The sequence below is a fragment of the Callospermophilus lateralis genome, unplaced genomic scaffold (assembly GCF_048772815.1).
Source record: "Callospermophilus lateralis isolate mCalLat2 unplaced genomic scaffold, mCalLat2.hap1 Scaffold_127, whole genome shotgun sequence".
NCBI classification, from domain to species: domain Eukaryota; kingdom Metazoa; phylum Chordata; class Mammalia; order Rodentia; family Sciuridae; genus Callospermophilus; species Callospermophilus lateralis.
The window spans coordinates 2,529,862-2,546,224 of NW_027512450.1; the positions used below are offsets into that span (position 1 = coordinate 2,529,862).

At 37.8% G+C, this 16,363-nt stretch overlaps 1 protein-coding gene across 1 annotated transcript; it reads left to right on the top strand.

Moving 5' to 3' along the window:
• The first annotated feature begins 1,985 nt into the window (after positions 1-1,985).
• On the top strand, positions 1,986-15,713 carry LOC143387308 (sulfotransferase 1C1-like). Its single transcript, XM_076841824.1, has 7 exons — positions 1,986-2,157; positions 4,267-4,395; positions 8,802-8,899; positions 12,945-13,071; positions 14,005-14,099; positions 15,243-15,421; positions 15,599-15,713. Exons 1-7 carry the CDS (start codon positions 1,986-1,988, stop codon positions 15,711-15,713), a joined length of 915 nt encoding a protein of 304 aa, XP_076697939.1.
• Positions 15,714-16,363: the final 650 nt, after the last annotated feature.

The window sequence follows — 16,363 nt, forward strand, 5'->3', positions numbered from 1 at the left end:
AAGATTACTGAGCCACCTGGTCTAGTGGAGACAAGGCCCTGAGCCAGGCCATATAGCATTCTGACATATGGCCCCACAGAAAATGAACTCGCCATCCAAAATCAAAAGCCCACTCAAAAGTAGAAAGAAAAACAGCATATTGAGGCTTTCTAAACCTTCAGGCAATTGGAGCACAGATATATAGCCATTAATGTTTTAAAATGTACATTAGACATAACCAAAAAGAAAAACAAGTGTATGTAAGAATAGATACAGCCATTATTTTTTTTTTTTTAGTAGAAACTGAACTCGGGGGCACTCACCTACTGAATCACAGAACCACAACCCCAGCTCTATTTTGTATTTTATTCAGAGACAGGCTCTCACTCAGTTACTTAGTGCCTTGTTGCTAAGGCTGACTTTGAACTTGTGATCCTCCTGGCTCAAAAATCTTTTTAAAAAGCTAGGTAAAATACTTTTCTAAAAATACATATTCTTTAAAGCATTGCTGAGCTGGCAAAACTGTAAAGGAAACCTAGAGAAATGACAAGGAAGAAAAAGTGCCTAGGGAATAGGAGGGTTCTCCTTCAGACAGCCAGAGGGATTGGGGGCCAGGAACCAAACCCCAAGAGCCCAGAACATGCAGAGCTTGCTAAGGGACTAAATCCAGTGAAAAACCTACCTTGGGAAAAGGGGTGGCACACAATCCCCCACTGTGTTGGTGTTGACTTTGTAAAGAGGGAGGAACATTCTACTGAAAAATTTGAAACCATAAGCTGCCTCTCCTGTGCATAGGTAGCTCACATAACACAGTAGTCTGACAGTAAATGGGACTTTGTTTTTTTCATATCTTTTCCTTTAGATTGGCAGGGAGAATATGAAGAATACTTGGAAAACTTCTCCCTGATTCGCTTCTAGATATTTTCTTCATGTTTTCCACTTTTGTTCTCCTTTCCCTTCTCATATTTTTGTGCATATGTGTGTATTTGTACAAGTAAGCAAACATGAATGCACACTATTTTACTGAACCATCTAAAGGGATGTTGGGGGCACTGTGACACTGTAGCCCTGTATACTTCAGCTGATACCTCTGAGGGTATGGCAATTCTTCTATCTCATCCTAACACTAAACATACAGTTTATGTCCTATTTCCCCAATGCCTTCTAAAACTTATTTTTCCCATTTTAGATCCCAGTTAAGTTTTTTGAATTGCATTTGTGTAGCTCTCTTTAGTTTTTTCTAACTTATAACTGTCTCCTCTGCCCAAGCCCTTTTGTCTTCTTTTATTGTATGTTGCTACATGATATTTATTCTTTTGAAGAACAAGTCAGGGTTACTTCCCCTAGCAAATAGAGGTTAAATGCTTAGCTGGCTTATTAGTCTTCAGTCAGAATTTGAAGACTGAATGCATAATCTGTGATTGTAGAAATCCAAGGGGATTTCTGTCATTCACTCTGTCATGGTATAGTCTGTTGATAGTCATTGTCTAATGAGGAACCCCAAGAGGAGTGTAAATAACTTCCCCCAAGCTTTACAGCTACTCAGATCAAATGTAGTTTATTCACCCTCTTCCAGCATGCTTCAAAGCCAGTCAACCTATATTCTGATTCCATTCTGGCTTCTTTGTGTTAAAACCTGACAAGAGGCCTTTGCCATGGGCTCTTCATATCTCTGTCACTCAGACCTCAGACAGGTAGGCTCTGAAGTGCCAACCCAAGGGAGACAATTTCCCAGATCTGTGTTCCTTCCCCATGTTTATCTCCATTTCAGATGTATTTGCATCTTTATCATTGTTACACCCTGAAACAAAGCTTTTCAAAATGCTCCAGGCTTCCACGGTTTTGACTTTTCTTACATAAATAAATATTAAAAGCAATAATAAGCTCCTATCATGCACCTCTCCTGACTCTCTCCAAAGAAAAAAAATTAAGGAGTACTGTTCTAAGTATTAGAAATGACAAAAGTCTACCTTTCTTTTAAGCACCTGTCAAGTCCACATACTAAAATGTCCTTGGAGGAAATGAAAGATCTCCACCTGGAGGAAAAATACCTACAACCAGAAACCACAGAAATTGATGGAATCCTCATGACCAAGCTGATAAGTGATAACTGGGACAAAATCTGGAATTCCCAAGCAAAATCTGATGATCTCCTCATTGCAACCTACGCAAAGGCAGGTGGGTGTGCAGAAATAGCAGTAGGTGGCATCAGCCTTAGCAAAGCAATGATATTGAAAGTGGGACTCCTAATTTTAATGAATATAGTTATTCTTCAGTACTGGTCCCTGGAAAAAGTGGAACCAAGACTTATTCATGAATGCAAATGCAAGATCCTCCCTCTTATTTAGGTCCTTGGTAAAGAAAGAGGTGGCCAGAATTGCAAAGGAATAAAAAAAATTACAAAACAACGTAAGAGCACAGAATCTAAGAAATAGTGTAGAAGTTCTTCCAGTAAATCTTGGCTGCCCAGGATCTCCTTCTTCTCTGTTAAGCTTTCCTGAATGAACAGTAGCCCATATTTCTGAGATGTTCCTCCTAGGGAGAAATTGACAAGAAAATGAATCTTTCAGCCCAATAGATACTGGGCTAAAAAAACAGTGTCTAAAACCTATGTGAGTATGGTGGAATGCATCTGGGAAAGTGGAGATGATGTCTACCAGCCTCTTATAAAATGAAGTGGATTATGTGGGGGAAAAAGGCAAAGGATATCTCAGGATTGTGCAGAGTAGAAAAATAGGAAAAGACTGTGATGAAGTGACTGATGATCTCCTGCATTTTCTATATTTCTAATTCCACACTGTGTGACCAAGTGAAGCAAAGAACTATAAGCTGTAACCAGTTTGAAAAAAAATCTCTCAGGGACCGCTTGACTCAGTAAGAAAAATATTAGATATTCATAATCAGAAAGATTGCAAGAAAGTGTGGATTCACTGAAGATATTTGGAAGATGCTTCCTTCTTCATAGGTTCTGAAGCACCCCACCTCACCAGATCTTATTTAGTCAACTAGGTTAGGCACTTTCAGTTTCTCAATACTCTTCTTTCCTGACTAATTTGCTTTGGACACTTCTCTTGCCTAGTTCTTAACTTCATCCTGTATTGTTCTTCAGGAAGAAATTTTGTTTCAACTCACCTTGGAAATTATGCAGTCGAACATATTGTCCTCTATACCATGGTCCTGACACTCTTTCTCTCTATTTCCCACTTCTCAATACCTCTCAACCTCTTCTGAGCCTTTCTTACACTTCCAGCATGGAGAGTACGCCTGCCTCTCTCTCTTAGCTCTTGAAATTTCCTCTCCTGGCTTGCCCTGCCTCCTTAATGGAGATGCACACTCCATTCTGCTTTGAGTCTTCATTCCAGGCCTTGTACCTTTCTCCTCAATTAGACCTACTGACCCCCACTGCAGTAACTCAGCCTCCCTCCCATAATTTAACTTTTGCCTATCCATATGTCCATTAATATCCCTCTTCTATATCATTTAGAATTCAGGTTGACTAAGGGTATCAGAAAACTCAAAATAACACAAAAGAAAAGTTGTCCTTATATTGGTAGTCCAATACTGAAACAGTGGCTGCACCCTTCATCAGCAAACCTGACTCCTTCTAACTTTCTTCTCTACCACCTTAAGATGTGGCTTTTGCTTCTATGGTCCTGTATAAGTTGCTGGTGGTCCAATCATCATTCCAAAATACCATCAAAGAGGTCGTAAATAAGGAGTTACTCTCTGTACCTCCCTTTAAAAACTGCTTCCCAGAATTTAGTGCCCTGGCCACATGTAATTGCAAGAAAGATTGAAAATGCAGCTTTTTACATAAATAGTTATAAGTCCAGCTAATATTTGAGGATCTCTTAACTTGAAAGGAAAAAAAATGAATAGTAGCTAGATAATAAGCAGTCTCTGCCATATTTCCTCCAAAAAAAAAACCATAATAGCTTGTTAAAGGAGGGACATTGGCTAATTCATCTTTATGTCTCATTACATTTGATTCAATATTTATACAACCAATCTAGGTCTATTACCTGCAAATTTCTATGCTAAATACTAAGGATACAGAGAACAGGTGTTGCAAAGAAGCACATATTATGAGCAGGTCATGACAATGAGAATGGAGGGGCTCCAGTGCTCAAAGGAGGATCCCACCTACTTTGGTTGGCATACAGAGAAGGTGACACATGAGATGATCCTGTTCCATGTTCAGAAAAAGCAAATTTAACTGAATAATCAAGGAAAAATGCATTGAACTGTGCCATGGTGAATGGTATTGAGAATGATTGATGCTTTTAGGAACAACCTGGACACAGGAGATTGCGGACATGATCCAAAATGATGGAGATGTGCAAAAGTGCCAGAGGGCCAACACCTTTGACCGGCACCCTTTCCTAGAGTGGTCTTTACCTCCACCTCTCAACTCAGGTAAGTGTGCCCAGCTGGGACCTGAGAGGTCATTACCACCATACAGGGTCAGTCTTCACCTAAGGAAGGCATTTTCCCATAGGCCTCTTAGAAAGTATTTCCAAATGAAACTGAGAAGGAATCTGAAGATAATCTAAATCAAAAAAGTAGGAAAAATGACTTCCAAATTCCTTTTCTAAGATGTATGATTTGGCAGCATCAGGTACACATTTCTTCCTTATGCTGGAGCATTTTAGTGTAGAGAAGGCAGATGGATCCTAAATAATTTGGATCCTAAATGTCTCCCCAGTGTCCACATAGTAAAGGCTTGATCCCCATTTGGAGTTGACAGAAGGTACAGTACCTTTGGTAGGCAGGACATGGTGGGAGGGGTTTAGAGAATTGGGTGTGCCCTTGAAGTTGAGGGACCCTTTGCTCTCCGTCTTGCCCTTCCTGTCCATGAGGTGAGTTGTTTTGTTCTACCCAACGCTCTCACCATGAGATGCTGCTTCATCATAGGCCCAAGGCAAAAGGGCCAAATGGTCATTGACTGGAACCTCTAAAACTGTGAATTAAAACAAATCTTTCCTCTTTATAAGTTGATTATTTGAAGTATCTGTTTTCATGATGGAAAGCTAACATAGCAAGATTGAGGAACCATAGCATCCACTGAGCCATATTTTTTTGGTATATAGATACTGAAATATTATTTAGCCATAAAGGAGTGAAATTCTGTCATTTGCCCCAATGTAAATGTGACTAAAGAACATTATGTTCAGAGAGATAAGCCAGACACAAAAAGAAAAATACTGCATGTTTTTGCTCATATGTGGGACTTAACATTTAATTTTATAGAAATTGTAGACTGCAAGTCACTAGAGGCTAGGAAGAGGAACCAGACAGAAATTGAATAATGAGCATCAAAATACAGTTAAATGGGAGGAAAACGTTCCAGCATTCTATACAGCACAGTAGGTCATCTATAGTTTTCAATAATTTCATTATGTATCTTATAATAAACTAGAAGAGTTCAAAGTTTCCTAGCACAAAGAAAAATAATTGTTTAAAAAGATGGAAATGCTGATTACCTTGACTTGATGATTACATGTTGTATACATGTTACATTATCACATTGCCCCATAAGAATATATAATTTTGTGTTGATCATGTGTCAGTTGTTTTTAACATGTTTTGAAAAGCCACATTCCTGTGTCATTCTGCTGCCAGCTCACGAAGGGAATGTCTTCAAATGTATTTTATCTAAAACCTGTCTACCAAAGAATTAAATCAAATTTATATAGTAGCAATATCAAAAAACATCATGCATCACATCAAATATAGTAAGAAATGTAAGGCACAACACCCTTGAAGAGTCTGTAATCAAGTAGAGAATAAAGAACATGTTTTCATAAAATATATAGTAATAAATGGGACCTTTGGCAACAGAAGATAACCCAATAGTGAGAAGGCATAGACTTGGGAATCCAACAATTCTGCTAGAAATAGTGGTTGAGATTCTTCACCATGAACAAGTTATTAGGCATCTCAAAATCTAATGTTTTTTTATTTGTAAAATAATAATAGCTATAATAATGCCTATTATTATTTATATTTATATTATTATTTAATAATACCAGATATTTGTTATGACATTTTCTTAATTTAATAGGGTCTTCAGCACTATAAAGCTCCTCCTTCTTCATTTCATATGAGAATTGAATCCTGCTTTATCTAATAGCATCACAATCCCTTTTTATTTTTAATTTGCATGTTTTATCTCTATTCATTCCTTTACTTTGGCCTTTATTAGTCAGTGTGTTTTAGAAAGGTCTATTCTGCATATAGTTAGATTTCCTTTTATGAGTCAATTTGAAAAACCTTAATACTTCTAAATTTAAGAGCACTGACTCTTATTGATTTGACTAATAGGTTTGGTTCTAATTATATCAGATTCAAAAATTTCAAAATTTTGGTTCTAATTCAAATATTCAAAATTCAAAATTTTGGTTCTAATTATGTCAGATTTAAAAATTTCATTTGAAATTACTGTGTATAACAATGTTTACTGTGTTTATATGATTTTTTTCTTTTCTTTTATTAAAGTGTATGCAGGACTTTTTGTTTGGGTTTTTATTGTTTTGTTTGTTGTATTTTTTTATGATTAGGAAAATCTCTACCTTTTTGCCAGTGTTTATCTATCTATAAATTACTACCTCTAAAAATGTAAATTTTTTTCTCTTACATAATCTTTTATGATTTGATATGCTGGTTTCAAAAGAATCCTCTGACTCCCTCATTACTTATACAGAAGCTGGTGATATTACTCAAATTTTGAGTTGCATTATTTCTACTTCATTGTAATGTATAAGATCTACACATTATTTTACCCAGGACTTTACTTGCATTATTTTAGATCTAGTACTAAATAATGTGAAAAATTGCTCGTAAGTACTTTTAACAAAGTGTTCTGGGTCGTTTCTTGGTTCAATGAAACTTATTCTCATAGATAGTGAAGGAAGGGCTCCTATGTGCTGCATTTAGTGACTTCTTACACACTCAATCATTTATTCTACAACTCTTTGGTATTTAAAGCACAGCTGCACTGGTTACAGTATCTTTTATTCACAAGTTCTTTCCTAAAGCCTCTTTAAAATGCTACTCCACTTTTTCCTTGTTTGATTGTTTTTTTTTTATGCTATTTTTAAGAAGTCCAAGGCTAGTTGTATTCTCTCAACTTCATGAACCATTTCATCTGTTTTCTAGAGGTCCTTATCTTCAGATCTAGTAACTTCAGTATGTTTCAGAATTGATCATTATAAATCTACTTCCCATGGCTTAGATGTAAATTAAAGGACTTGTTCCAGAAAGTTTGTACAACTTATGGACTTAAAAATTATTTCCATTCCACTATTTTTTTTTTACTTCTCAGGAACTTCAATGCATGCCAGTTTTGGAACTTCCTCACCTGTCTTCTGCTTTGGACACTTTTTTTTCCACTTCTTTCATTTTGTCACTGTTATTTTCTTAGGCATTTTCTTGCTTTCCTTCACTATCTCCTGTTAAGTTTGCATTGAAATCTTTTCTCCATTGCCTACATCATAATTTAATCTGTTTCTAGTATTCTTTTGGGTTTTTTTCTATATCTTTCTTGATTTCTACCAGATCTTTTTGTACTTGTCTATCTTTTTTTTTTTTCATTTCTACTCTTGTTTCTTGTAGTTCTGATTATATATATATATATACAATTCCCAAATTTCTGTTTCAGAATATTGAATTTAGTCTGACAGGTTGTGGCACCATGTTTTCAGGTTTGTAGTTGGTTTGGGAAAGTGGTTTGCTTTTTCTGACTTTTACAGTAATTTGGTATTAATACACTCAGCCCTTTTCCACTTATGTTCATTTTATGGACAGTCCTTAGTTTGAAAGCACCCTCTTGAATCTGTAGGGCCTCTTCTGTGTGCTTTTGTTTGTGGATAGTGCTGGTGATGGGAAGAGGAGGAAGAACAGTCAAGAGTTGCTTTTCTTTTCATTTCCACAAGGTCTTTACTTTTTCTTCAATCCCTTCTTTCTTTCCTTTCTCCACCATATTTCCATATAATACCTCCCTTTCTCCATAGATCTGCTTCTTTGTCAGATGGTTTGTTCTCCACAAATGACACTTCTGTTTTCCTTTCAAGCCTTCCCCTGAAGTTTATGCAGTGTTTAACCAGTCCCAGCTGCGCTCAGTGTTCTAGCACTTAGCATTGGACTTTCTCTTTCTAGGAATGATTCTGTCTATGCCTTACTCAGTCTTGCTGGCCTTGCTTATCTCCTGTTTCTCACAGAGCTCCACCTCTGTGGCCCTCCACACCCACCGACTGATGACTTCCCATCATGGCTCCCACATTTAACTATTTGGAAAAATTACTTGATGACTATAAAGCTCCACTTTTCAGTTAAAAGCATCTTGCTGCACAGTGCTCAGTGCTGGCACACGACAGGAACTTGGTTATGGAAGTAACAGCTGAAAGAAAGGCTGAAACTCTAGATAGAGTTTCTAGGGCCATCCAGGTGCCCCAGTAACCTCCCTCTCTTTAGAGGAATAGGCAGTTCTTCCATGCAACAACAGAGATGCCCAAAGAACCAGATACCCTGAGTCTTATTCTCACTAAACTAAACCTCCCAAAGCCTCTTTGTCTGCCAACCCAGGCACACCTCAGTGCTCAACAGGAGAGGGAACAGTGTTGCCTCCATGTTTTGCTGTGCCTCATTAGTGTTGTACTCTACCAGAATGGACAGGTAGACTGTATGGGCTAGGGGGGCAACACGGACTATGACATCATTCTTTAAGGCACAGAGCCAGTCGTGTGGTCAATATGATTTCCAATGTTTGACAAAACACTATTGGATCCATGTAGCTGATGAGAAATGTTCAACTTATTTCCCAGGTCTGGACCTGGCCAATAAAATGCCTTCTCCTAGAACTCTGAAGACTCATCTACCTGTTCAGATGCTACCACCATCCTTCTGGAAAGAGAACTCAAAAGTAAGATTTGCTACTCTAAGTAGAAACAAGCAAAGACAGTCAAAGGAAACTAATCAGAGAACTACATTAAACATGGTGGCTGTAGGCCATAATACCATACCCTTTACTCTGGATCCACCTTCCTTTCCTAATACTATTTCTAGAAATATACTGGGAAATTGTTCTGATTGACAACTAAGCCAACTTCAAAGGCAGTGATCAATGAAACAAAGCAGGCACTTCCTGAGGAAGGTTGGTATCTTAGTTTGGGTCCTCCAACAAGCATAGGGTATGGGGGAGTTAGATATGCAATAATCTACTTGGGGAAAAACCTGCAGGGAGAAAGTGTAGACAAAGGAGCATGGAGAGCCATCAGATCGTGATGCTGGCCTGATCCCGTGGGGCAAGTAAGGAGATCTGGGGACATTTGCAATGAAGCCCTGAACAAAATGCAGCCACACCAATGCAGATTCTCCAACCAAAGCCAACCACCAGAGAGTCTTGATTGCCTAGAAAGCCCCATCATGCTCACTCTTTAGCTAAGAGCAGCCTTTGAGAAATGTGGCCTTTCAAGGAATATGGTGGCAAATTCAGAGTGATGCAGCTGAGTCTGTCAATTATATTCTCCACTGTCAAAATCTGAAGTCCATGCTCATGTTCATTATCTGGCTGTTCCAATTAAATAATGTCCACTTTGGTGTTCAAAAACTATTTCTCTTCCTTTCAGGATGAGAAATCTGATTTTGTTAGCATCTAGAAACTTGGCCCACACTTAAAAAGAACATATCTCATGAAGCAAGCTTCCAGGTGCTATTATGCCTCTATGTCCATGCAATAATAAAGATGACACTTCCTAATTCAAATCCCACAAATTCAGTGTACATTGACTATATTAGTGTTTCTTTTTGATATGTGCTCTACCAGTGAAACTTGAAATCAATGTAATATGAATATAAACTAAATACTAAATTGAAATTTACAATAGAAAGTACAATCACGTGGCAGAATCAGATGCTCATATTAACTGGACTAGAATATCTCCTTATGGGCAAGATCCTAGGGAAACCCAATTACATGAAAGTTGCAAACAAAGTGAGTTGATGTTAAGTTTCTCACTGCCAAGATACCCACAAGCTCTTTCATTTTCTGTACTGAACTCAATTAGAAACCATAAGAGTTATGTCTGTTTAGCTATAGCACTGTCCTTGGTGCCGTGTCCATATACAAAATGCAATTCTGTTTTCTGGGTTTCTATGACTCACCAATTCTTTATCTTGACCATCTCCTCTTTCCAAATAAAGTACAATACTACTGAACAGTTGTTCATATTCAGAAATCCTCTCCCATTCCTGTGAAGGGGAAAGGGGGGGGGGGCAAGACAAAATAGTATAGACAGCCATAAGACTATGCTTAGGAATTGTATCCCATTCCTGAGATTACACCCAAGACACCTTGACTCATGAAAAATTTTTGCTTTATTGCCACAGATAATTCCATTCATGACATGCTAATTTTGCTGCTCAAAAACCAGTATTATTACCAGATCTTGTAGGCTTAGTGTCAGAAGATACACTAGCCCTTGGTTATTCACCATACTAACACCTTCTTTTTGTAAACTCAGGTCTTCAAAATAGTGTAGAAATATCAATGGCATTATCTCTCTTTATGCACTAAGATTTGTGAGTTAAGTTCAGTAGAAAAAAACTTTAGAGAACTTAGTACAAGCTTTTCATTTTAGGATGGTATAATAGGATGAAGAGTGATTGCCCAAAGATATCTGCATCTATTAAACAGTACCTGGGAATGTTATTATTGCAAAATGGACCTTGTAGGTATAATAAAATTTAGGATCTCAAGATGGTATGATTATCCTGGATTATCTAGGCCCTAGATATCACCATGAAGGACTTAGGAAATAGGAAATGTGACAAATAAAGAAGTTAGAGTGATCCAGGAGGGTGTCAGGAGGAAAAACAATGCAGGCAAAAAATGCAGTCACACTCCAGAAGTCAAACACAAGGAAATGAATTTTTCCCTAGAACTACCAAAAGGAACCAGCTTTGATTACACCTTGACTTTAGCCCAGTGAAATCTGACCTCCATATCTTTAAAAGAATAAATCAACATTGTTTTAAAACACTGAATTTGTGGTGACTTGTTTCATCAGCAATTCAAAACTAATACAGGTCAACAAACTCTTGGAAATTTATTTAACATTGGACTACACATCCCTATCTAGCCCAAGACTCATACTGTCAGTTACTCAGGCCTTGAAAGCAAGAGCTGACATAAAAATTAAGAAATATCTGAGAATATATTGATACATGGCTTTGTAGTTACCTCAGATTTTTTGGTTTCTTAATTATGTTCATGAATATTGGATGGAAATCCAACAGCAAAATTGGGCCAGAAAAATAGTCATGACAGGACTAAGAGAATAATAGGTTAAATGTAGTTGGGAATGTAAGATAGAGAGAGAGAGAGTAATTCACCAAGAGGAAACTATGACTGAGTATTGGTTGTGTTGGACACAAATTCTGTTGATAAAGTGATATGCTGGGCAAAAGTGCTTGAGAAAATTTTGAGTTTGTATCGGTTGGCTTTGAAGTACTGTAATGAAATACCTGACACAGCTACTTGTGAAGTAAAAGGAGGACTATTTTGGCTTGAAGGTTAAAATACAAGACCAGGCAGTCCACTTAGTTAGACATCCAGTTAGGGCAATTTATGGCAAAAGTGCATATCAGAGTGAGTTTTCACATCTTTAGCTATATATATATGTGTATGTGTATGTGTGTGTTTACATCACATCTTTAGCTATATATATGTGTATGTGTATGTGTGTAAACACACACACATATATATATGTGTATGTGTGTAAACACACACATACACATCTATATATATATATATATATATATATATATATAGAGAGAGAGAGAGAGAGAGAGGGAGAGACAGAGACAGAGACAGAGAGAGAGACAGACAGACAAAAAAGAGGACACAGGATCCTACAATCCCCTCTGAGAATACACCTCCAATGACCTAAGACCTCCCTCTCACAAGGCTCAATCTCTTTCAGTAATTCTACCCTAAGTACCAATTCTTTACATATGGAACTTTGGGGGGGAACACTACCCATCCTCACAGTACTCTACCTCCCCAACCCCACTGAAAGCAGCATAGGTTGGAACAGAAGCCAAGGTGGTTAGGGAAGGAGGGGGACAGCAAGACAAGAAGCTAAGAGGTCATTTTTTTCTTGCCAGGACATTCCATTGCCTTTCCTTTAAGAATCAGCATCACAAACATCACTAAAGGAAGAGTTGGCACTGTCCTTAGAGGTCCTCAATCTTATCCATGAATAAAAACATAGGAATGATAATTTATCTATAAGCCTGGGATTCATCTTGTAGGAATGGGACAATAAGCTCATTGCTTTAGCTCCTTCCACTTTATAATTTAGATTTCTTGTTTATCAAAATCCAAGGAGAACCTTTCCTTCACATGTTATGACCCTCTCAAGTTCAAATATTGAAATTCTAATCCTCAAAGTAATGGTTTTAAGAATGGGGGTGCTTTCATAGATGATTAGGTCCTTAGGTCCTAAGATTAGGACTCTTATAAAACATGGTCATCTATGAGGAAGCAAGACCTGACCAGACAATCTAACCTCTAGAATTGTGAGAAATAACCTTTCTAGTTTTTATATGACACCCAGTCTGTGGTACTTTGTTAGAGCACCCTGAATAGATGAACATAACTTATTCTCCAAGTTAAGTTAGGATGAGTACAGTATTTATGTGCAACCCAGGAAAATTCTAGGATTTAAAAGAAGAGGTACTCAATAGTAACACAAAGACTACCAGCTACAAATCAGAACAATTTCTAGGCAGACTGGAAGAGATGATCACTTTGTAGAAAACATATGTATGTTCTATTCCTCCAATAGGATTATCCAAGACTCTCCAAAATGGCTTTCTAAAAACAACAACCTCAGCACTAAATGGTGATAATTTTCTATCTTGCTTTCTCTCTGCCTCTCTCTCTCTTTTCTGGATGATTCCAGATTATCTATGTAGCTAGAAATGCCAAGGACTGTCTGGTATCTTACTATCACTTTTCAAGAATGAATTCAATGGTGCCTGACCCTGGTACATGGGAGGAATACATTGAAACATTTAAAGATGGAAAAGGTAAGTGAAAGAAAACTGTGGGTTCCTATTTTCTCCCTCACTTAGCTATTGACATCAAAAAAAAAAGAGTTTTCACTGAATTTTATCTGTCAAGGTCCTACAAGGAAGTAGATGTCATGAATGAGGTCTCCCAGGAGATGTCAACAAATAGACTATTCACAATGCTGTGGTCAGAGTTTTGGGAAATCAGCAAGAACTAGTGAAGTATTCTTGAAGGAGCAACAGTTCCCTGGAGATAGGAGAGGTCCCCTTCACAGGAGCTGAGGCCTTTGGTGGAGGTAGCAATCAATAAAGTGAGTCAATTGGGAGGCATCAGTGAAACAAATATATTGTTCTTTCTCTCTTCCTGCTTGCAAAAGCCTTCCAATGCTTCTTGAAATAAAGTCCATCTATAATTCTGAGGTAAAAGGAGCCCCTGGTGACAGATTGTGCAGGTCAACTTGCAAAGTGCTTGGCAACGTAGATAAAGATGCAAGGTACAGGAGGGTTCACAGGGACAACAAAAGACACCCAGCAATCTTCTCTCCTCCCATTTACCATCACTGAAAACAAAGATGCCCCAAGAGCAGGTAATTAGAGACTTTTTAAAATGAAAGTCTTTTTTACAAAATCAGCATGTTGGAAACAATATTTATTGATCTATACAATTTGTGGTGATGCAAAGAAAAAGACTTTTATTCCCTGGCCATAGAAAAAGTCTTGTGGAAAACTAAGTTTGAGGGTGGAAATATAACTCAGTAAATTCTGAATATTTTTCACAATCTTCCAAAATACTCTCAAAGAACAAGTTTTCTGTCTTGTGCAATAAGAATCCCTCTGCTCAGTATCTTTGTATTCTGGTTGTATTTAGTAATTTTCCTCTTTTATTTGATAAGTCATGCTCATTTGATAAGTTTCATATTGACATTGATGTCCCTTCTCTCTCCTCCTCAGTGCTATGGGGCTCCTGGTATGACCATGTAAAGGGATGGTGGGATATGAAGGACCAGCATCACATTCTCTACCTTTTCTATGAGGACATGAAAGAGGTGAAGGCAATACGATCCCCATCCTGTCATCCAGTTCCTGGGATGTGGGGACACTGGAATGTGGACTTACCAACAGAAGAACCTCTCCATGACACTCTTTCCAGCTAGGTTTTCCCCTCAGCTCTAACCATATTTTTTGTCTTCAGAATTATCTTTTGTTCACACTTTCCAGAAGACCCTTTTCCTCTGGAAATAGCTTGTGCCTTCTAGCCAGATCACCTTGTTGAATCCTGATACATATGAGTCATGTTTCTTTACCTACAAAATTATATCATCTCTATCTCATGAGTCTATTGTAAAGATTTTTGCAATCATAACTATCAAGTGTGCATATTTCTGTTCAAGAAATCTACTTCCTTCTCTCTCTTCTATGCCCTCCTCACTACTGGAGGTCTATTCCATTTGAAATTTGCTGGATTAGTGTCACACATTAGGACAGTGAACTGATTTCTCCATTTCATTGTGGACGAGTGGATAGCAGATTCAACCCTTGTGAGTCTGGATTAATGTCCTTGAATTACAAATTGCCACCTATGACCATGCTAAGAAGTACTCTAAAATTTAATCAAAAGCTATAACTCCTTTTTTTGCAACTTTTTTTTTTATCAGAAAGAAGCAAGGTACAAACATGTACACTTCTGGGTAAACTCGTTCTTTTATTAGCCTTTTTTAAACTCATAGACCATTTGCTGCCATTCTTATAGCCCAGACACTAGAGTTAATTATCACACTAACCAACACTCTCCTTTGTTCACTATGCCTTTCCTGATCTCCTCCAGAAGTTAACATTTCTCCTTCTCTTGAGGTCACCTGGTCTCTCTCATATGATCCCCATCCTGTCCTCCCCGTTCCTGGGATGTGGGGACACAGGAAGCACATCCAGAACTTCAATTGGTCATTTTATACCCAGTTTCCTTCTTGCAGGGCAATTTCCTTGATGATAGAAATAGTCCCAATCTTCTTGTTGCTGCACATCTGGGATAGTACAGTGCCTTTAACTAGTAACACTTGAGAAATATTTGTGGAATATATTTGAATGAATCCCTTAACACGTCTCTTTACAAATGCAGTTAACCTTAACAGAATATCATCCCTAATGGAAGATCCCAAAATATTTATTTTGTGTAATTGTTCTACATACAGAACCCAAAGAGGGAAATTGAGAAGATATTGAAGTTCCTGGAGAAAGACATAACAGAGGAAGTTCTGAATAAAAACATCTATCATACCTCATTTGATGTCATGAAGCAAAACCCTATGGCCAACTATACTACTCTACCTAGCAGCATCATGGACCACTCCATCTCCCCTTTTATGAGGAAGGACATATATCCTAAGATGTCAAGTGAAACCCTGTAATTCTCAAGTCTACTTGGATTTTCCCATTAGTGTTTGATGCTGCATTGCTTATTCTTGCCAGCAATACCACTGTACAACTTGGGTGTACACTCAATTCTCCCTGGACTCCTGCAGCAATCACTGAGATTTTGCCTTGTTTCAGGGATGCCTGGTGACTGGAAGAACTATTTTACTGTGGCCCAAAATGAAGAATTTGACAAGGACTACCAAAAGAAGATGGCAGGGAGCACTCTGACTTTTCGCACAGAGATCTGAGAGCTGCTGGTGGGGAGGTGGGGTGCTGCCCCAGACTTTATTACTAGATTGTACCCATTTAAACCCCATGATACTTAAAAGCATTCTTCCTCCTATCCTAAACCATTCCACGCTATCTGTAGATCCTGAACTACTATAATAATACTTCATTAAAACATAATCAAATCCTGGATAGAAAGTTTTAAATTAGTTACATGGTCATTGGTGTGGACTCCTGCCTCATGAAAATATACTCTGTACTAAGGCAAAATAAACACAACTTCACTCCATCACTTGTCTATAACTATCTGGTTTCTCAAAGACAAAACTCCTGAAAAGAGATAAATAAATAAGAACAGAATTTCAGCGCAAGAGAAATTTAAAAATAAAGCAAAGAGAATAAGAAGTACCAGGGAGAATATGAAGAACTATTTTTTTATTCTAAACATTTGTCTTGGTCCACTTTGTGCTGCGATAACTGACATGGATGGTTTATAAAGAACAGCGATTTCTTAAAATTCTGAAGCGTAGGAATTTCAAAGTTGAAAGGTTCACATGTGGCAAGGACTTTCTTGATGCATCATTCCATGGTGGAAAGTGTGATGGCAAGAAAGGATGAGAGGTGGGGGCTTACCCTTTCATTAGGAACTCACTGCCCCCCCCATATTCAT